Source organism: Opisthocomus hoazin, chromosome 1 (genome assembly GCF_030867145.1).
Source record: "Opisthocomus hoazin isolate bOpiHoa1 chromosome 1, bOpiHoa1.hap1, whole genome shotgun sequence".
Taxonomy (NCBI): domain Eukaryota; kingdom Metazoa; phylum Chordata; class Aves; order Opisthocomiformes; family Opisthocomidae; genus Opisthocomus; species Opisthocomus hoazin.
In genome coordinates, this window is record NC_134414.1 from 155,623,827 (window position 1) to 155,646,162 (window position 22,336).

A 22,336-nucleotide genomic window follows, 5' to 3' on the forward strand; every position below is an offset into this window, starting at 1 on the left:
ACTGCCTTGAGCTGGCAAGTTCTGTGAGTGTCTTTGAAACCTCTACAGACTTCCAGACATGATCTACTTCTGTGCTACCTCTCAGTAAAGATTATCATGCTCCTCATTAGTCATACCGATGAAACTGATGATTATGAATATTTATTATAATACTTATTCAGGATGTTCAGATGCAAATAATTTCTAAACAAGCATGATTCCTTAAAAAAAAATGAGCTGTACACTACCTGAACAGAAACTTGGGTGAGTAGATCAGTGACTACTTCAAACAAGGTACATTCTTCTTCTGCCTCTCCACTGCCCCCGGGCAGCCTTTGGTCCTGCTGTGCTGCTCCTCCTGGATCTCCGTTACGGGCGCTCCTGCGGTCACGTGCCGGATCTTGGGCAGGGGTGCAGAGGTTTGTAATCCTCTCGTCATCTGCTGAACGTCCAGAGAAGTTTGTTGCTCTGTTCCACCTGAACCTTAGTTGTCGGTCTTACGACCTTTCCATGAAGCAAGTATTTTACCAAAGCAGGTGGTTTACCACGCTCTGAAATCCTTCACCGCTTCAGATGTCGCGTCGCGTGTCAGCACTTGCTGTCTTCTGCACCGTTACTTTTGCCCCTTCCTGTTGTGCAAGTGGTAAAATCTTTGGTGATCAGCAAGATGTTAAGCATTAGATGTCCTCAGTTGTCCCAGCCTGAAACCAGTAAGCTGGTTTCTGCTCTTGCGAAATGCTACTCTGCTTTCTTTTCTTTAGGGCTGCCGAAAGCAGAAGAGAAGGCTGCGAGGGGACCTCAGAAATGCCTCTAAATATCTGCAGGGTGGGGGTCAGGAGGACGGGGCCAGACTCTTTTCAGTGGTGCCCAGCGACAGGACAAGGGGCAATGGGCACAAACTGAAGCAGAGGAAGCTCCAGCTGAACCCGAGGAAGAACTTCTTCCCTCTGAGGGTGAAGGAGCCCTGGCCCAGGCTGCCCAGGGAGGCTGTGGAGTCTCCTTCTCTGGAGATATTCCAGCCCCGCCTGGACGCGGTGCTGTGCAGCCTGCTCTGGGTGACCCTGCTTGGGCAGGGGGTTGGGCTGGGGGACCCACAGAGGTCCCTTCCAACCCCTGCCATGCTGGGATTCTGTGAGACTCCACAAACACCGCTGGCTGTCTTTTTAAGAAGGAAGGAAGAGATGTCCAAAATGTAGGATAATGCCCGCATCCCAAGTGCATGAAGTTGGTTTTGGGGGTTTTTTTGTTTTGCTTTTGAGAAAGTACTGGCCAGTTTAGGTAGGAAATCGGCTACCGAGAGCGACTGCATCCTTAAAACTGCACCACGGGCTCTTGGTTTTTCCAGTTACTGCAGTCGTGGGGGTGACGACGAGGGGATGTCGAGATAATTTTTGCTAACCAATAGCTGTATCCTCATACAAGCAGCAGCTCCCATCTGTGGGCATGAAGAGGATCGCTCCAGAACTGTAAAGAGGACTAAGGCAGGGCTGAGCAGCAGGAGGAACAGCGGGGCGCCGGGCGCCGTCGTGGTCTCGGCAGCTCATGCTGCATTGGAAAGGCGATCTGCGCTTTTCCTGACAAGCCTGTCTGCATTTTATTCTTTTTTTTTACCCCCCTACTTTGTGGCCTGGCTTTAAGATAGTGCTTTTAGGCTAGAACAAAAAAAAATATGTTCTACATATGCCATCAGGCAAACAGGTATCCTTTAATATTCCGAGCAGAGGGGTTTTGAGAGGTCACTCTCAGCGCAGGAGGACTCGTTTTCCGCGCTCTGGGCCAAGGCCGCTCTGGCTCCTCCGTCGGAGCCGATGCAGCTCACGGCCCTCGCGACAAGGAAGCGCTTCTGCGGACCTGGCTGCGTGACAGGTCGCAAGGGCAGCCCGAGGAAGGGGCAGGGGAGCCCGTCGCCGCTTTTAGCAGCGGTAAGGCTCGGCGCGGGATTCGCTAGCCACAAGTTCACCTGCGAGCAACTGATTTGTAAAATTGATTTTATTCATACAGTGTTTTACAGTCACGGGGATGCACACGAGACACTGATCTCCCATTCATTTATTCACATTTTCCATGGATTTTTGTAACTTCCTCGATGTATCAGAACGAATGAAAATATTGTTACATGACAAGTTAGGTGACACTCAAGTATCCACTGAAAAATTCAGAGCGGTTTGAAGTCTATTAACAATTAACAAATCGTCACATTCAGCATTTTGATTTATTACTAGCTCATGCCACTTAAAACTGTTTAATGTCAGTTAATTTCTGTACACAGGCACCAGCTACAAAATTTTAGCAAATGCAGGTAAGTTAAGGCATCAGAAAGGAAGTCTTTCAGGACATTTTAAATGTTACGGTGCTGCAGAGGGAGCCGAATTGAAGTTCTCCACAGCAAAGCGCATCTTCTAATTAGTTTACATTCCACAGTGTGTTCATTTGAACTGTAAATTTGATTTAAACTTTCACATCCATCAGCCAAAAGGGGTTATACGAACACACTGTTGTACTTGCAAATAGATAAGTTTTGGTACATTGAAAAAAAAAAACCCCTGCATGTAGCCATTTAATATTTTAAAATAAAATTCAAACCAACTGTAATAATCTCCCTTACAGATGATTCTGAGAATGAAGAGAAGCAAGAGATCCTGATTTTCTGTTTTGGGGAGTGGGGAGGTTGAAAGGGAAAGATTTCGAAACAGCTGAAACGTAAAAATTAAAGCAGAAGGAAGAACATGTGGTCCGTGAGACATTCCAACACCGACGTACGGCTCAGTGAAGGCAGTAACTCAGATTGGGGAGGAAACTTGCATTATAACATCAGGTGTGTGATACCTAATCCATTTAACTGCTGGGTATCTCCCAGGATGAAGGAATGCCTCACCGAGTTGGAACTCTGATCACATTTCCTCGCTTGTCCATAGCCCGAGCTGCTCTGTTACGAAGGCATTGCTGCATTGATTTCTGTGCTCTCTACTAACTTCTGCTTTTAACTAATTTTAGGCCTTTATTTCTACATAATAATCTCTGGCTTTTTTACAGTATTTATGTATTTTAATGTATCTTAACTAGAAGCTGAATCATCATCACAAATTTGCTTTTATACCAGTACTGGAGCTGGGTTGTGCCTTATGACTGAACACCAAGTGAAAAGTGCGTGACTTCTTCCTGCTTCATCGTCCAGATAATTGCAGGGTCACTGGGAACAATGCTGATTAAAGTCTCTAATTTGCAGTAAAATTCTTCTCTATTCTTTTAGTGGCAAATTCCCCATGTAAAATGTTTAAAATCATGTTTATGCATATATTTGATATTCTAATTAACGTGAGATGCAAATCATGTACCTTCCCTTAGCTTTACAGATAAATATATACGTTGCTAAGGAATTGAGGTGTCTTATCTCAATCAGTCTTTCTCACAGCTAACAGCAGATACTGCTTGCTCCCACGGATATTGTAAGGTTTAATTTTTCCACCACAATTTATTATTCTGTTTGTTTTCTCTTACACTCCGTGCTCTCCACCCTTGGAGCCCTGTCAGAGCTGCACTCGCCATTCCTTCGTTTGCCAGCTCCGGCACCGGGCCGAAGACGCGCGTGCAGACCCCTAGGGCTGCCTCCCTTCGCAGGCAGATCACCAAGGACGCGCAGAACCTTCAGGCTGTCTCGCACTTCTCCAGGTCAGCTGGTCCACATTGCAGTGGAAGAAGAAACGGTCACGCACCCGTGAGCTGTCGGAAGTAGATGAACACCAACCCGAGACACCTGACACAATCTGGGGAGCTGCTCTTCAGGGGAGACATGAAACGAATCCCCGTGCCACGTCCAGCGCTCCAGGCTCTGAACCGTCCTGCCTGGGGACGTCTTTGAGACGCTACAGCCCAATGGCAACCGCAGAACTAACGGAGCCCTTGGACGTCCCACCTGAACCTGTAATGAACTTCCAGGCGATGTCTGGCTTTTCATTCATACACAATCAACATGCAAGCCTTCAGCTTTTGGGCTCCAATTCAGGTATCAGCAAGAGTTTTTTTTAAAAAAGCACATTATTTTGAAGGAAGTAGTGTCACTTCATGGTTAATTACTGAGCCAGCTGAAAAAAAGGCACCAGTTTATATTTCAAATTTAACATCTGAAATCGAGCTTCCTTTACACTTGAGTGTTAAAAATGCAATTCCCATGACCTCAGTGTAGCTGAAATGTGTGCAAAGGCCTTTGTTTTTTGAACTTTGGTCAAGAGGGCTATCGATCCTCTAGTTTTTGCTCCTTTTAGTTAAGGGGGGGGGGGGGGGGTGTGGAAGGCCATAACCTGAATTGTGCAGCCATTTGTCCCTCCAGAGAGCGCAGCAGGGAGCAGGTAAGATGTGCTGCTACTTCTTCCCCACCCATTGATGCCACCATTGTGGCTTTCCAGGTCCCTTGTAAGAATTGCATCATGCTGCTTTTTTTAAAAGAATGGGGCTTTTTTTTCCCCTCTGTGCAGCATTCGCCAGAGACAGGTTCGCATGCTTCTTCCACGTCCCCAGCGCTGGTCAGCGTGACAGATCAGAGAGCAGCTCAAGTTAATATTAACATCTAGCTCTTGGATAGTTCCAGAGCTGGAAGTGAAGCAGAAAAACGATTATTAGGGAAGGAGGTTCCAGCAAACAACATCTGAAAAAGAAAGCATTTAATAAGCGAACAAGGACTGATCAAGTTGAGATGGACACTGAGAACAGAAGGATGTTCTGATCCATAAATTATTGCCACGTGGTTAACTTTAACACAGCTGAAAACTAAGTTACAGATAAACCCAGCACTCCCTGCTTTTACAACAGAACGCCTGTGCTAGAGCTGCAAAAAACATGGCTTTACTTAACGCAATGCAGTAACGCGCTGTGGCTGTGGCACATGGGAAGAATAATTACACACCCACACACATGTATGCGTGTATTCTTGGCAATGGGCAGAGGCAACAGAAAGATCTATAAAAATCCTGACATTTGTGAAAAGAGAGCTCTTCAGAAAAGTGCTAGTAGCAAGACGACGTTTCCAGCTCTGCCTCTGCTGGGTTTCAGTGTTCGCCCAAGGGCCGAGGGAAGAACACCTCGGCGGGACCGTTGCCTCTGACCGGGCAGCAGGCAGCGAGCGCTACCTGTGGTTGCGGTCCCAGAGGAACCGTCTTCCAGTTGTCTGCTTGTACTATTGCACATCATCAGCTTGTTGCTACAGTCAGAACAGAACTGACGCTTCCTCTCTAAGAAACGTTGCTGTCAACCAGGCTACGCAAGGAAATGTTCTTTTAAATAGCTGGAGGCGCAGTCTCTGAGTCCCGAAGCACACGAGTCTGTAAGAGTTAAAACAAGGTACAACACAGAGTAGCACTGTTGTTGGGGGGACGCTGTTGTCACCCAGTTTGAAAAATTAGTCTTGCCAGAATATGACAGACCAACTAAAATTAAAAATCTGGAGTCTAGAAACAATTTCGACAATTAAACGTCAGCATCCTCCCTTCTCAAAACAGGAGGTTGTCACATTGCACCGCGGTCTGTGAGGAAGCGCTGGTAGCATATTTTTGTACTCTGATTTCAGTCTATTTGGTCAAATCGACCAGTGTTACAAACATATGCATTAATTTAAATGAATGCGCTTTATCCAGAAGAGGTCCTGCATTTAGACACTGAAAAATGAGGGAGCACAGCCCAACACTTGTGTTCTATTAAAGCTTTTATTAGCTAGTTTAGCTTTTCCTCACAGATTTTTCCAGAATTCCTGTAACAATTCTTAATATCAAAGTAAAGAGTTAAGTGTTCAAGTGAAGTTATGGAAGAAAAAAAGAGCAGCAGCAATTTGGCAGTAATTTCTCAAATCACTGACTGCAACTGATTTAAGCTGCCTTTTTCTCCAGTAAGATTTTGTGCAACTCATCTGCATCCTCGCTCGTTTTCACCCTTATTAACATCGTGACAGGAACAGCTGCATTCTTCTCATCGATTGGTGGATTAGGAACACAGACTATAAGAACATTGTTTTTTCCGGTTCTTGTACATGGCATCTTAGGTGGAATTAGAACATTCAACAGTATGTTTCCTGCACGAGGAGGAAAAAAAATTACAATTAGCAATTTTTCAACTTTTACTGCAATACAGGTGTTAGTATAGGGAATTTGTGTTTGGAAGGAAGGCAATTCACAAATGCCACGTGCACTTGTCTTGTTCTTCCCGAAGCATCTGCTCACGGCCACTGTTCTCACAAATTCCTTTCCTCGTTAGGAATGAGGAAATCTCTGAAAATACTGTGTCCTCCTGGTTTAAAGGGAGGAGCCTGAAGAATATCGAATGATAGTAGGGACGTGCAGGAGAAAAAGGGAAGGGGACAAGAGAGAAGCAGCAAACGAGGCCTCGAGGCACAGTGCTTCGTTTCTGCTTATGCAGGTTACTCGTTCTGACGCTCAAGCAGCGTTCATAAGCAGGAGCAGAAAGTCAGCTTTCACACACAGACACATTAATCTAAAACTGGACAAACTATGGTGGAGTAAGTACTTTGTATCCTCGGATTGTGCAACACGTGGGATGTGGTCCACCACTGGGTTACAAGCAGCAGCTCTACAGCAACTTGTTAAATTATGGAGCGAGTCTGTGAGCTACAGCGTTAGCGGTCTGTTAAAACAGTTTCAAACAAACTCAAATCTGTTTCTACAGAAGATGCACGCATTTTGTAAAACTGGTAAATAGTTCAGAACACAGTAGTAGTATTTAGGGAAAAGTCAGTCTTCACCTTCCTTTCCAGTTCAGTTTTTCAACACAGATTTTAGGAAAGGATTATAGCACTGTGTGAAGATAGCAGAAAGGAAAGTGTGCGTCACTACGACTGCAGCAGCTTCGAGAAACCAATGCCTGGAAAGACCAAGCTGAACTGTCCTAGTGTGTGAGCTGAAGAAAAAGGAAAGAGCTCCTACTACATCACCTCAGATGAAGGCAGAGGGAATGTAAATCAACATCATGAAAATCAGCATCAGCTGAGTGAAAATCAAGACTTGTGTTAAAGACCAGGTAACTCGGAGAAACCAAGTTTTCATCTGCTCTGTTGCATACGTTCAAATCCCCAGGGAAATGCTGAGAGCCATGCCATCCATCTGCCCTCCGTTCCACTGCTAGGAACTGCCCTCTCTCTGGCAAACCTTGTCCCCTCTGAAATACGTTAATGATTTAGAAGTGACCACCACAGGAGTCCCAGTCTCGCCAGGTGTTTGGCAGCTGTCCCTCACGGGCCTGCAGAGGCTTCACGCAGATTTGCCAGAGCACATTATAAACTGACAGCGAGGTGAGATTTGCCAATGGCCTACACTGCAGCATGGCTTTAGTGCTCAGGTCTTCTATAAGCGTCATATTTACTCTTATTTTATGGAAGTTGTCAAGTGCATGCGAACCCCATGTGCAAGTCTGTTGGAATTAGGTACTGAAGTGCAGAAAAGTTTCTCAGCGATGAATATCAAAACATTGATTTGCACAATCTGAGTCAACGCTTTTCAGCCAGAACATTACACCTTAAAAAACTGTAATACATCAAGTCCCCTAACTTCTAAAAGCAAAGAATGGCTGGGTTTTTCTCTCTTTAATTAGCTGTATGCGTTAACGATCATCTCAAAAGACACTCTGAGCACCATCCTGCTGCAGGCTGCTCTACTGAGTCAGCCCACCATTTGCCATCCAGCTGAAGTCTGCTAAAGCACAGCTGACCAGCTGGCCTTCAGCACGCACCTGAAGTGCGATGCACATCGCAAAATCCGGCCTGCCTGATCGAAAGAATGCCCCCCCTCGCCCCCACGCACAGGGGGTGTCTGCCCACGTGGTCAGCGGTCCACGTCTTCGGGATGACTTGCAGACAAATCACAGCTGGTCCACATCTTTGCACAGTTTGTTCCTCTTCATCCACCATCACACCGGATACGTGTATGCTTCACTGGGGATCTTCAGCCACACTTCAACGCCACTCGGCAAGTCAGAATGGAGGAAAGCTATTCAAAAGGGTGGGGGACGGAACACCCAAACATACACCACAACCTTCTACCTCCCTGCACTGCTTCATGCACAACTCTCTTGTAAATACTCATTAGAGGCATCCAATTGCTTCTTCAATACTTCAAATTATGATAAAAGTACAAAGGTTTTCACTAATCGTGTCTGTTATGCTGTGGAACAAAAACATCCCAATGCTTAGCAGGGAATTTCACATCAAGACTTGCTACTAAAAGAAATCTACTTACCTAAATTGGTATCGGCTCGGACTAGGAGTTGAGTTTTTTCATTTGCTGCTGGTTTTAAGTGTAATGTTCCTACACCTTTTTCTTTAAATTCATTATCCTTTTTGTAGAACAGTTTGCACCTGTGCAAAAGAAAAAACCAACCCAAACTTGTTTGTGCAGATATGTAGAGGTAAAATAGAAAGATATCTTCCAAATACACGCACAGGTATATCTGTGTACACCTGACTCACAACAGTTTAACAATAATCAGGAGTTAACATGCTGCCAGTAGCATAAATCTTTATTCTTCTTGACTTTCTTTCATGTGCTAACAGATAGTACACCCAGTTCAGAGAAAGTTAGCTATTTCTTTCAGTATTGAAATGACAAATGTATTACTTTCAAGGAAAAAATGCACAGCCACCTGTACTCAGGGTCTATACGGTGTAATACCTGTAAGCTAATGTTTAAAATACTAAGTACACAACTATAACAACTTGCTGTACCATTCTGAAGTTATGACTTTTATGTAAAATTAAAAGAAAATTTTAAGTGAAGCTCTAACGAACCTAGTACCATTCTTCATAAATTAGCACGTGCGTTCTCAGATAAAGCAAATGACTTTTTGCAGAATGACAAATTCTGCGCTGTGTTAAGCAGACATTAAGACTACTGAACATGCTCTGAAAAACTGCTTCTAGTAGAGGCAGTCTCATATTGAGCTTAAAAGTACAACTTGTTCACTCCTTCATACAACAATCAGCATTTTCCAGCTGAAGAGCCTTCTTCTAGGCTATGCAAACAGCTGAGCACGAGACTGGTTTTTAAGCAGTACAGTGCGTTATCTCTGTGGTTCAAACCCTACGATTTAAAGTTACAAAACCTGATGGAGGCAGAAACAGCTCCTTTTGTGAAAAACTGATCACAAGTAGAACACAAACTAGCTATCAGTGCTGTGTCCAAGATACACATGAATTTTAGTAAGCTCTTCCACATTCTTGTCTGTAATTAACTTTTTCACAAGCAGAACTTCATATTCTGCATAGCTTCGTAACAACCTTTAATAACTAGGAAGTCAAGGACATACACATCATCCATTATGCACTGCAGCGGTGCAGAATAGCAACACACAGGTATGAATTTTATTCTCAAAGTTATAGTTCTGTTCACTATTCCAAGTTGAAGTCACTTACTTCTTGGAGTAGAAAGCATCATCCTCTTTTATTTCATTAACAATTACTTTTGGCGGCTCTTCTTCCTCCTCTTCTCCTCCTTTAAACAAAAAGTTGTAATACATTCCATATGTTAATGTTGTGAGCATATAATCCAGAAGGTAGTTTTGGCATTGTATTAGAACTAGCTTGTTCATGCTATATTTGACATACACATGTGTAGCCTGTGAATGACTGCCAAAATACATTTAAATCAATGTGGGCTCTGAAGCAGCTTCAGCTACAGAAGAGTCTTATTTTCATTCAGCCACACCTCTCAAGCAACTTTATGCTTATCTTCAATTTAAATAAGACAAAAATTACAACATTTATAAAAGTTATAACATTTCAAAGAATGGTCTCCACAAATGGGTCAAGTAAAGCACAATAAATGCTTCCAACAGCCAAGGGTAATCAGTCACGGGAATGACAGCCAAAAGACAGTGGCAGGATTATGCCTTTCCAGTGCCTCGACTGCTAGGATTTCTATCAGCTTTCTGTACCCAGCTGAGCTAAACAGCAGAGTAAAACTGTCGGGTAGTATGCAACTTGATTCGCCTCACAGTCTTGTAAGAAAGATGTATGAAACTGTTCTGTATCTTGGGCATTTTGCCAAAGGATCTCTTGATAAACCTACTGGGAAAAGCAGCAGGACTGACATGTCCTGCAGGCTCAAAGACAAACATACCAGCTGATTTCAAAGTCATTGTTTCAGGACTTGTATTCAGGTCAACAATTATAGAAAGGATAAATTACAGAAAGTATAAATCTGACAGAAATACACAGGTTTGGATAACTATGTACTTTTAGCGTTACTTAAGCAGTATGCAAGACTGAAATACTTTCAGATTAGTGGTACAGTTTTGCAGCTTTTAAATTCAAAACCAATTATGATCTAGTTCAACTTAGCATCATTTAATCTTTGCAGTATTCTGAAGTCGCATACATTCACAGGTCACCATTAAAATCATCACTTTAAATAGAATTTACCTTTATCATCGCTATTGCCACTTTCTGCCTGAGCTTCCAATACATTGGTGGATACTGCAGTGACAGACTTAGCCTGGTTTGCATCTTTTCCAAACAAACCTGAATTCCCAGGAGAAAATGAGAAACTGCTGAGCGTTCCTGAACCAAGGGAACCCAAAACAGAACTGTCGACACTCTTGCCAAAATTAAATGAGACGGTTGATGTAGCTCCTAATGATGGGTCTTTTTTTTCGGATGCAGCTTCAGGTTTTTTGTCCGAGGTATCCTCAGTTTTGTTGTTGTTAAACAAAAATGTTGATCCTTGCTGTAGCTTTGAATTGCCAAACATGGAAACAGGCTGAGCGCCAGGTGTCTTGCTGCTTTCGTTTTCAGAGCCACTGTCACTACTGCTCCCGTGCTGCTGTTCGATATTTGCCAAATACTTCTCGTAGTCTCTGAAGATGGGTGTCAGGTCACACAGTGGGTTTGTGTTTACATGCTTAACTATCCAGTCACGCACAGAACAGTTTAAAGCTGCTAACTGTTTGTGGTAAACACTAGAGCTACAAACTTTACTCTGAGCATAGCCAGATGAGGATGGTTGACTGCCACCATTAGCTCTTGGGCTTGCAGCCTTTTTCTCAGTAAATGCAGTAGTAGTAGGACCGTTTGATAGAGTGGATCCTAGTAGAAGAAAAATGTGTTAGAACATTTTTTTTCCACAGAGTGGAGTTCTCATAAAAGCCTAACTAATGTTCTCCATAATTCTTTATCAAATCACTCATTCTTGCTCAGTTACATACCTTGTGTTGTGTCACAACGCCGTGTACCAGATACTGTGGTACAAGTAAACAGACCTAAGCCTGCTAAGCCTAGACAAGTTGAGTTAGTTCAGGCATAGACAAAGTAGATGGAGGGTTGTTTGAATTTGTTTTTTCACTGTTAAAATAACCCTACAGATTTTATAGCTGAATTTGTTGATAGTATGTAAGCTTATTTAAAACTTACCAAATGCTGACTGTGTTTCAGTGGTGGTCTTTAAACTGCTGAAAGAAGGAGTGCTAGAGACACTACTGCTCCCATTAGACAGTCCTTCTAAAGGCTTTATTCCTGCACCGTTTCCAAATCCACTGAAGCCACCTCCTCCTTTTCCAGAAGGCAATATAAAGCCTTTAAACCCTTTAAAAGCTCCTCCACTTTCAGACTGGGGAAAGGGGGGGAAAAAAAAAAAAAGAGACAAGCAGTTACAGATATATATACATCTCCAGAAAAATCCTGTCGCCACGTGATATTCCATTCATTTTACCCTTGTTCAGTGTGTCATTTCGTGCATTATTCTAAGTCACCTATGTAAGCAAAGTTAATAACTTCTTTATGACACATATTGCTACTATTTTTAAAGGACTCATGTTTGGTAGGAAATAAACTAAATCTAGGAAGTGGATATATAAAAGTTGTTCAGAGCAGCGGATGTGTTTTACACATTCATAGCATCTTGTTTTCCTTAAATAATTACATAGCAATGTATATAGTTGTAGGCTTACTTTCAGCAACTTTTAGCATTTACAACCACAATTAGAGACCAACACTTCAGGCCACTCATCAAAACAGCATATTTTGTAGTCACCTGCCACGTTAAGTGATTTTCTAAAAATATTCCCATTCCGTACTTGATAACATAATACGTATGCTTTCTGCAGCCTTTTCATTACCTAGTTCTGAACGCTATCTTTATAACCATATTATTTTATGGTATAGTTTCTTACATGTTTTTAAAAGATATAGTGTGATTAACACGCAAATAGACACTGCCACTTTTAGGTACTACATATAATGTCTTTTGAGGTGCACTTTTGAGTGCTTACTACTGGAACAGGACTTTCAACATCTCTGGAAAAGCCATCAGAGGAAAAGGAGAATTATTTCTGAGTTTCATCTGCTTTTGCCACTGAAGAAACAGCAAAACCTACTAATTTTAGGTTCTGATCCAGTATCTGGCCTTGTGGATATGGGCTCTTTTTCTTTCCCTTTGTGTTTTACTTTTTCCAGCGCAGTCCTCTCTTTCTCATTTCTAGGTAGCTATTTTTATTCTGTCTCTCTGTGATCAGTCCTACCTACCTTTCTCTGGACAACTGCAGTCTTTTGCTTTACAGCATTCTGCTAGCTCTGTTGAGGGACATCAATAAATTTCAAGTTTATCTTTTTGCAAATATTTCACAGGTTTCTTAGGCAGCCTCTGCTTTCCTGACATCTCTTTTGCTTTTCAGACTTTGCCCGGCCTATCGTAGGTCTTCTTCCAGCTTTGATCTCTCTAACAGCTGACTCCCAGTCTCCTGACTATTTCTTCTACAATCATCTGCTCTCCTTTCTCAGCCAGTTCCGTTTTTCCTATTCCATTTGCCCCTGAATCTCTCCTGTTCAACTGTGATTTGTTTCTTGCATCACCTTTTCCCAGCACAATCCTTTAATTAACTGCATCCTCTAGCACGTTTGTGGCTAAAACTAATGAAGGCAAAAGTTCGACAGGACAGCTTCCTTTTTTATATTGTTTGGACAGCAGAAGGAAAACCAAAACCACAGGAGAAAACTACCTATCCCACTCCGTCCAAAATCAATTTGAGTGATAGATAAAGTTTGTGTGCTATTTCTAACATGGGGCATGCACTGTTGAAAGAATGCACAGGACAAAGCATCCGTCAGGGATTGCTGAAAGGACCGCAGTTTGGCTGGGCTGGGTTAATGCTTTCACATGAACTAAACCTGTAACAAAGGCCAATTTCCTTTCAATTTTCAATGTGTTACTGCAAAGAGTTAAGTGGCATTAAAGCTCTTCACGGGGGAAAAAAAAACAAGTAGCCGGCAGTCTTAACAAAAGACATCTTTTTCATTCCCAGAGCAGCTTAGTATTTTGGCTTTTACTTATTTAGCACCTGCCCGAGACACCCCTCAGCCTTCCAGTATGGACAAACAGTAACTTTCGATTTCCAGGCTTCCCTCTGCAAAGGATGAAACGGGAGCAGTTCAAATGCTGTTTTACCCATCTGTAGAAGCCACTGTGTCTGAAACACTCCGCATTTATACTTCAAAAATACACATCTCCCTTCACCCAGTCAACACCAGTATTACCCATGTTTTTGTTCTAGCCTTGTTCTTGCTATTGAACAGGAAGCGAAAATTAATTTGCATCTATGAGACTGACTAGTTGCATATTCTAAATGATAGCTTTACACAGGATTATTACAAATAAGTAAAAACCTAAGCACGAATGTCGTGTTTTGCAACTGAGTCAAACTACAACGTTAATGTTCAGTGGTTACAATACCTCTGATCCAACATTTCGGCGTTTTGCTTTTTTAATAGCTCTGTTCTTCAGGACTTCTTCGCTAGCTACTGAGAAGGTTCCGACCTTTAAGAAGAAGTTACGGAATCATTAGTGAAATTCTCATAACGCATAAAGTCATCGTAGTCTGAAGAGATGGCTGAGATTGGTTTTCGAACACAACTGTAACAATTCTCCCTAACAAATAAGAAGCAAAAATAATAAACCACAGAAAATATAGTACCGTGATTAGCTTGCCAGATACTTGGACAATTAGTTGTTTGTCCTGGGTTTGGCCAGGATAGGGTTAATTTTCCCAAGAAGCCAGGAGAGGACACAGCTGGGCCAGCTGACCCAACCACGTGCTGTCCTGCTTGGTGCTGAGTGGGGGAACTGGACGGAGGAGGTGAATCGTGGCTCAGGAGCGCGCTGGGCATCGCAGCGAGTTGCACTGTGTATTCCGTTGGTTTTGTATATTATTGTTATCAGTATTGTTGTTACTGCTGGCTTCCTCTGCTGTTCTATTAAACTGTCCTTATCCTGACCCACGAGTTTTACCTTTTTCTTCCCATTCTTCGCCTACCCCTGCGGAGGGAGGAGCAACAGAGCGACCGCGTGGTCTTTTGTTGCCGGCCAGGGCCAAACCACAACATCGTTCCTTTCAAAACTCTGTCTTTCTTCTTCTGCATTACATTTCCCTTCATGCAATCTCCATTTTATTATGACAAGTAATTCAACTTTTTTTGTTTTTAAACAAAGATGCAAGATATGTCTCCTGAAGGTAATCTGCCAGCACTGCGCTGTTACAATCTTCAGTTTAGAGCAGGTGTATGGACATGTGCAGTCAAAGTCCATCTCCTGCAGTCTGCTGTAGTTCAAGTATTACCAAAGGCAGCTAATGACTAATTACTACCCCACAATAAATGAGGAAATTAAGCTTTCTTGTATTCAAATTTCTGGAAGAGTACTGTCAGTTCTCTTTATCATATTTTATAGGCCTAAACATTTAATATTTTAGTAGCACAGAAGCTAGCACAATTTGTTTAGATAAATAAGTATGAGACACTAAAAATGAATGTCTCTTTTTACAGTCGGATGAAATGTATCATCTGACCATTTGCTTATTTCCTCTCGCTGTGCAGGGACATTCAGCTAAGCACTCCATATCTCCAAAATTAACTATTAGTGACCTAAATAAAAAAAGGCCATGAGACACGAAGAAAATTTATCCAGACTGTGCTACGTCAGTGCGGCCTAGAGTCAACTATCTCAAGAAATCAGCACCATTTTTCTTGTGAACTCAGTGAATGCCCATCACACATCTGAAGAGTTCGAAAGCATTATGCATTTTAACAAGCCCGGGGCTCCCTTTAGAAATGTGAAGTTCCTTTCCCCTAAGCTGCTGATGTCGTTTTAACTGTTAAAAGCTGCTTTGCCATACGGTCTACCTGTAGTGGAAGCTTTATAAAAATATCACTATCTTTAATTGCTTTTAACCAATTTACTGTGGCTTCCACCCACAAGGTAAACAGCACATGTAAATAACTACTCTGCTACCTGCAGGGGTGGGGGGGTGTGGAATCTAATGTATATTTTACCTCCTCAGCTTCATCCTCCTGATCCCAGTTTCTGTCAGTCAGTTCCTTCTCTGCAATTCTCTTTGCCATTTTTCCACACCTGCGTGGAAAAAAATAAAAACTGCAAAGAATCAACTGCACAGGGATTAAATCCTAAGCAACAGCAATCTTCAATCTGTGTTACTTAGAACAAGTAATGGCAATCAAGAGTTCATATAGAAATAGGTCAAAATCGGAATGACACTTGAAAACCAAGTCTTTTTAACAACTGCTTTTGCAACAACAATCAAGAGCACTTGAGATTAAAGTTGTGGTGATTAGCCATATTTAACAGTCAATTTAAGCAACAATAGAAACACGCGCTTGAATTATGGGTAAGTTATAGCAGCAATGCTGCTAAAGAAATTCTTCTCAGTCCCATAATCCATATACCTAGTCACCATTTACTCTGAAGGGCTGCAAAAAAACCAAAACTATGGAAAAAAGATCTGTTTAACACACCCCACTCCATCTTGTCTCAGGATACTCACGTAAGCAGCAATCGTCTTGCAAGAGAAAAGTTGCTTTCTAGCATCTAAAATACATAATGACGAGGATCTACTGCAGCAACCGGACAGAAAGCTTACTCTGGGTGAGAATGAAGACAATGCTTTCCTACAAAACCCAGGACTGGCAGAGTATTACTAATTAGAAATGTGAAAAATTCTACTAGAAATAAATCAAGATTATTGTCCCTCCAAAGGACGCACAGCATCCTGGATTTTAGAGCAATTAATGTAAGAAGCCAATCATCATTTTGCTAGTTATCTCTGCAACGTGAAGAAAAGCAACTTTAGAGAATGGGTGTCTGTAATAGTTTTAACTTATGAGTTCCGTTCTACTAAAGTACGATTTATCAGCTGTGCATAAAACCAAAGAATGAATCCAGCTATGTTATTTTGTATCTGAAAGACTTGGCGAGCAATGACATGACTCAAATTTTATATGAAAAAATGGGTTTTATTGGCTATGATTCTATCAGCTGATATGGCATATGAAGACTTTTCAAAGAAAAGATGTAGTTTTATAGCAATGTAAGTCTCAAGCAAGTGCAAGAATTAAAACTCTTCAAAAAACCCTCTTAGGTTTGTGATTCAGACCTGGCCAGTTAAAAAGAATTCCACAAATAGTTGAATTTCAGGGCCAAAAAGTATAATACATGGTTACAGAACATCTTGTTTAACAAATGAAGTATTTTCAAACAGAACAGTGAACCCAGCTGCACAGCAGCCTTACAAAGATCACACGTCAAAGCCACGAATTTTGGTCTGACATGCTTCACAAACAAGGTCAAGTTATTGGCATCTTTTGGAAGTACAGTGACAAAAGACTGTTTTGTGTAAATGCTTTAAAATGGCATAAGCCACACCATCTTGAAAGCAGAGCTCCTGCCGTGCCCTGCATGATTCTCAGCACACTGAGGTACTATTTAAATCTAACCCACTGAGAAATAAAAAAACAACTTATTTAAAAATCATCTTGACTCCCCAGTCCAGCTTCCCAGAAGGGTATGCCAGTGCAAGCAGAGGAAGACACGGCTGCATCTCGCTGGCAGCAGCCACAGCTCAAAGGCCCTCAAGTCCTGGAATGACACCATCGGATTCCACGGAACATCGAATTCCCACTCTAAACCCAGCCACTGAAGCACAGCCAGCATGTGTCACATCCCACTGTTTTGGTTTCGGCTGCCACCGGCAACAAAAAGCGCCACGCGGCCGCCCCTCCCCCCGCCACGGTGCGGAGGAGAATGGAAAGAAAGAGGCAGAAACCGGTGGGTTGGGGTAAGGGCAGTTTAACAGAACAGCAAACGGAGGGAAACAGGAAAAACAACGGTACAGGTAAGGAGAAAACACGACACAAACTCGCACAACAGACCCTCTCTGCCGGCTAGGACCGGCACCGCGCCGCCCCCCCCACCGGAACCCAGCGTGACGTCACACGGTATGGAACACCGGGCTCTGTTTGGCCAGGTGGGGTCGGCCCCCACCCCCCGGCTGTGCCCCTTCCTGGAGTCCGCTGAAAATTAACCCTGTCCTGGCCAAACCCAGGACACCCACCTATGGGGGGTGGCGAGGAGAGCGACTGAGGTTCTAAAAATCCCCTTGGGATAAATTAAGGTGAAATGACACCAAACGATCAATTACACGTTTTATTTAGGACTGGGGGAGACACGTAGAAGTAAGCTGCGCACCCTCCCACGTAAAGGCAAAGCGGTCTCTGTCTGTTTCCTGCAAGGGAACCATAAAAAAAATCTATCTTTGACGTCCATAGTTGCTAAAATCCAGTGGGCTTGCTCCTGTATGGCTGCGATCAGTTCAGCTATGTTAGGTATGGCAGGGGTTAAGTGACCTGTACTGGCATTTAGTCACCAACAGTCAATCGTCCGCCACCACGTCCTGTTTGCTTCACGACCAGCCACACCGGGGAGTTACAAGGTGAGCGAGCTGGGACAATTATTTCCTGTTCCTGTAACTCACCTATTACCAGGGTGAGTCCTTCCCTTGCCCCTAGCAGCAAGACACAGGGTTTCATACTACCTGTTTTAGAAGAGGGAAGTGCAGGCGCCAGTTGTAAAAGCCTTACAGAAACCATGGGAAGATTGAATTTCCACTCCCTTCCCTTCGAGTCTGCCCATGATCTCCCTTTCAGTAAATCCAATCCTGGAATATTTGTGGGCAAGGAGCCTAACACCATTGAGTTCAACAGGGAATGTGTCTCCCAGCAGGCAGCACCTGACTCCGGCGGTTCGCTGTGGTTTGGAGTTTCCAAAAACAGCTGTGACCCAAATTTGGTTTTTATTGGCAACTAAGCCATTGCAGTCAGAAACATCCGCAGGAAGTGCCGACATCTGAGCACCTGTATCAACTAAAATGTAACTGGAGCCTTAAAGGGACCAAGGGGGAAAGTAATCAACAAAACCGCCTCGTTATTTTACATGAGCATCCTTAAATGGATCCACCAGCCATCCCCCAGCTCACTTGCTGGGGATGGTGGAGGGTGTTTCCCAACTCATGACTATTTACATCAATTAACTCAGCTTCCCCGGCAGCAGACGGGGTCATCATCCCACGATCCTGGGATCAGAGGGAAACATCCTCAGGTTCTGAGGGAGATGGGGTTCCCTTTATCTTGTCCCAACCTTTCCCCAAGCTTTCCAAGCTGGGAGTGGGTAACCTGTCCATCACCTCCCAGGGGATCCCTTTTGAGATGCCCTCTGCCTATACTGTCTATCTTCTATCATCAGAGGGTTGCATTGGCCTTGGCAGGGGAGGTCGAGGATTGCACATAGGCACAGCTTTTGTTCTCCCGTTCCCTTCCACGCTCCTAGGGTCTGCCTTGGATTTTCTTTCTCCCTGACTGGTAAATCCCACTCACCTCCCGTAATTAATTAGTTTCTGTGCTACCTCCCCCCATATCATCTCTGGAGAACCCCCCCTTCTCCTGGGGCAGGGTGCTCTCAACCAATCTTGGAGCTGCACCGCATATAATTTTAAGGCATTGGGTAATCCCCCTTACAAAAGGGTGAAGTCTTTTGGGGTCCACCACACCTTGCATGGGGGAGGGTTGCTGTGGGACAAGTACTCAGTCATGCGTTAACTGGAGACGTGCAGTCTTCTGTACACTCTCTGAAATGTGACCCGCTGTAGCCATTTTGATCAAGAAAGGGTTTCCCCTTTCCACAGCATCTTCTGCTTGTCAGGTCATGTGTTTATCCCGTTGCGCTGCCACCAAGGCAGCTCCTAAAATGCCGCAGACCAATGCTTTCCCCCTTTCCAAGCTTCAACCTTCGTTCTTTAGCTAAGGTGGAGATTCCGCCCACTACAGCTTGTGGATTGTGCCAATTATTATGGGCCCAAGTCATACCCGGGGGAGAAAGACAGGCATTGTCACCCTCTAGCTTCTCCCAGGAGAGGGCTACAGCCTACAGTCACACCTCCCAGGGAGGCCACGAGAAGTATAGAACTGTGGGGATCAGATCCCTCCTTAGTCCTCTGAGGACTGCCTCCCCGTGTGTGTGACTCATCTCAGCGAGGGGCCGCAGTAAAGGCCTGGTCCCAGTGACCGCTTTAGCACCAGTGAGGGGATCCTGTCCATGGCAGCAATTTATAATGTCGCATCCCACCTACGGGGGGGAGGGGAGGAGATCGAGTGATGTTCCAAAAATCCCCTGGGGCTAAATTAAGGTGGAACAACACCAAACGATCAATTAAATGTTTTCTTTACGACAGAAGTAACTTGAACTTGGAAAGTGTAAAAGTGTTGGTAACGTGGGTTCTTATTCGAAACATCCACAAGGCAAAAAGGAAAGTAAGGAGAAAATGGTATCACCACCCAAAGACAATGACGGATGTGGCAATTGCCTGGTACCTGGCACGCACCCGGATCATCGGAGTTGTGTTTTTTATAGTCTAGTCTCCACCCTCAGTTACGCTTCCTGAGGACTTCTATGGTTCTTGTTCCAGGTTTGTGATCTTCTGTGCAGGTGCTTGGGGGGGGGGGGGGGGAATGTTTTGCAAGGGTCTTCTCGGGTGGTCATAAGCCCCTTCCTCAAATGAACTCTATGGGACCTCTGGCCATATTGGGTAAGGCACAGCAGCACACAGAACTGCGCGTCCTCCGACAGGCCCAGCATGTCCGGTGTTAACTAACTTCTCACTTGCGGTCTGTTGTCTCTGGGCAGACCACAACTTGTTTTACTACAATGTCTGAGACATTAACCCACATTAACTCCTTCAGTCTCACACAGCATGACAGTAACTAGGAAGCCTGTTCACCACTAATAGAAGAGGGGTAAAACCAGCTGGCCTGGCTTTCAGGTTCTCTGCACCTACCTGTGTTTTCAGTACTGATGTAATCATACAAACAGGAGGAGACAACAGGATCTAACATACATGAAGACAGGAGCAAGAGAATCCTAGACGCGTTTTCTAACCTGTGAAACAAGAAGCAACACAAAACCACCTCTATCCGATGTTCACAATCTTCAAGAAGTTTTTGTAGCAAACGGCCTGAACAGAATCCCAGCATGGTCGGGGTTGGAAGGGACCTCTGTGGGTCACCCAGTCCAGCCCCCTGCCCAAGCAGGGTCACCCAGAGCAGGGGGCACAGCACCGCGTCCAGGTGGGGCTGGAATATCTCCAGAGAAGGAGACTCCACAGCCTCCCTGGGCAGCCTGGGCCAGGGCTCTGTCACCCTCAGAGGGAAGAAGTTCTTCCTCATGTTCAGCTGGAACTTCCTCTGCTTCAGTTTGTGCCCGTTGCCCCTTGTCCTGTCGCTGGGCACCACTGGAAAGAGTCTGGCCCCGTCCTCCTGACACCCACCCTGCAGATATTTATACGCATTTATTAGGTCCCCTTGCAGCCTTCTCTTCTTCAGGCTGAACAAGCCCAGCTCCCTCAGCCTTTCCTCGTAGGAGAGATGCTCCAGTCCCCTCACCATCCTCATAGCCCTCCACTGGACTCTCCCCAGTAGCTCCTCATCTTTCTTGAACTGGGGAGCCCAGCACTGGACGCAGTGCTCCAGATGGGGCCTCACCAGGGCAGCTTGAGATGGGAGTATTTTGAGAAACAGCTCTGCTTGTTTAAAAAGCAACCATAATATAGATGTTTTGTTGAACAACTAAAATCCACCTAATAACTGCAGCTGCCCTATTTAATGCAGCGTTTTGAGAACGAGACAATTCAACACCAGCATTCCGCAGTATCACCTACCTAGCGTCAGGCTACACAACTCGCACTATCGGAGCGCCGGTGCCTCACCCTCCTCGCAAGACCTGCACGACCCGCAGCGTGGGGACCCGCACCGAGCGCCCGCGGAGGCCGCTCGGCCCCAAGCCCCGCAAACCCCGGCGGCGTGTCAGGGTGCGCAGGGCCTGCGGAAGCCGGGCTGCCCCTGCCAGCTGCCCCACGCTTCTCCTTTCCCCAGAGGATCTTCGCTTTCGGCGCGGGCTCCTCCGGCGGAGCACAGAGAGCCGCGCTCGCTGCCTTCCCGAAGGCCTGGCTGCAGTCCCGCAGCCGCGCTCCCTCCCCGCTCGGCGCCCCGCCGGCCCGCAGCCCTCCCGCCCGAGGCCCTGGCGGCCAGGCCGGCCCTCCGCCTCACCCCGAGGCCTGAGCGGAGACACCCGCCGGGGACGCCCTCAGCACCCACCCCCCTGCGCCCGCCAAAGGCACCGGGGCGGGCGATCCCGGGAGCGGTGAGGGAGGGGAGCGGCGAGCTGGCACTTACCCGCACGGGGCCGCGGCGGCTCTCCCCGGCGGCACGGAGCGGCGGGTCTGAGGCGGCAGCGACGGGCGGGAGGCGCGGTCTGGTCGCAGGCGGCCCGGAGCCCGCTCACCATCCCCCAGCCGGGCCCCCTCCGCGGCTAGCCGGCGTCGCTTCACCCGGCCTCAGGCCGCCGCCATTTTGTCCCTCACGAAAGACTGGGAAGAAGCGGGTTTAAAAAAAAACACAAAAAAAACCCCGTGAGGCGCCGTGCCCGCGGCCGCCCCCACCGCGCATGCGCGCCGCTCCTCGCGAGGCCGCTCCCGCTGCGCATGCGCCTTGTTCCGCCCGCGGCCGCCTCCAACGCGCATGCGCGCCGCTCCTCCCGCGGGCGCCCCCGCCCTGCTCCTCCCTCTGCCGCCTCCACTGCGCATGCGCGCCGCATTTCCCGCGGCCGCCCCCGCCCCGCTCCTCACGCGGCCGCCCCCATCGCGCATGCGCCCCGCTCCTCCCGCGGCCGCCGCTGCAGGGGGCGAAGCGAAGGGCGGTGGTGGCGCCCGCCCCGCGGCCGCCCGCCGGGGCGCGGGTCACGTGGGTGCTGCAGGCCAATGGGCGGGCTCGCCTGGCCAACGGCGGGCTGGGCTGCGCATGCTCCCTGCGGACCGGCCGTTCGAATTCTCGTCACGTGGTCGGCGCCGTTGTTCACCCCCCCCCCCCGCTCCCTCTCCCGCGGGGCGGGCGTTGGGCCGAGGCCGCCGGGCCGCCCGGGAGCAGGCCTCGGGGGGCGCCCGGGCAGAAGGTAGCGTCCTCCGCTGCGGTCAGAGGCTG

General features: G+C 46.0%; 1 protein-coding gene across 3 annotated transcripts; it reads right to left on the reverse strand.

Annotated features, from left to right (window-relative positions):
* Positions 1–1,950: 1,950 nt before the first annotated feature.
* Positions 1,951–21,826, reverse strand: NUP50 (nucleoporin 50). 3 transcript variants are annotated; one of them, XM_075442780.1, is made up of 9 exons: positions 21,533–21,826; positions 20,140–20,240; positions 15,290–15,368; positions 13,695–13,778; positions 11,381–11,576; positions 10,394–11,056; positions 9,386–9,464; positions 8,214–8,332; positions 1,951–6,037 (listed from the first exon to the last, which is right to left on the reverse strand). In XM_075442780.1, exons 3-9 carry the CDS (start codon positions 15,356–15,358, stop codon positions 5,835–5,837), a joined length of 1,413 nt encoding a protein of 470 aa, XP_075298895.1. In that variant the 5' UTR covers positions 15,359–15,368; positions 20,140–20,240; positions 21,533–21,826; the 3' UTR covers positions 1,951–5,834. The 3 variants fall into 3 exon arrangements, with proteins under 3 accessions (XP_075298895.1, XP_075298894.1, XP_075298902.1); XM_075442779.1 differs by lacking the exon at positions 20,140–20,240; XM_075442787.1 differs by lacking the exon at positions 20,140–20,240 and having other exon boundaries at positions 15,290–15,389.
* Between the last annotated feature and the right edge of the window lie 510 nt (positions 21,827–22,336).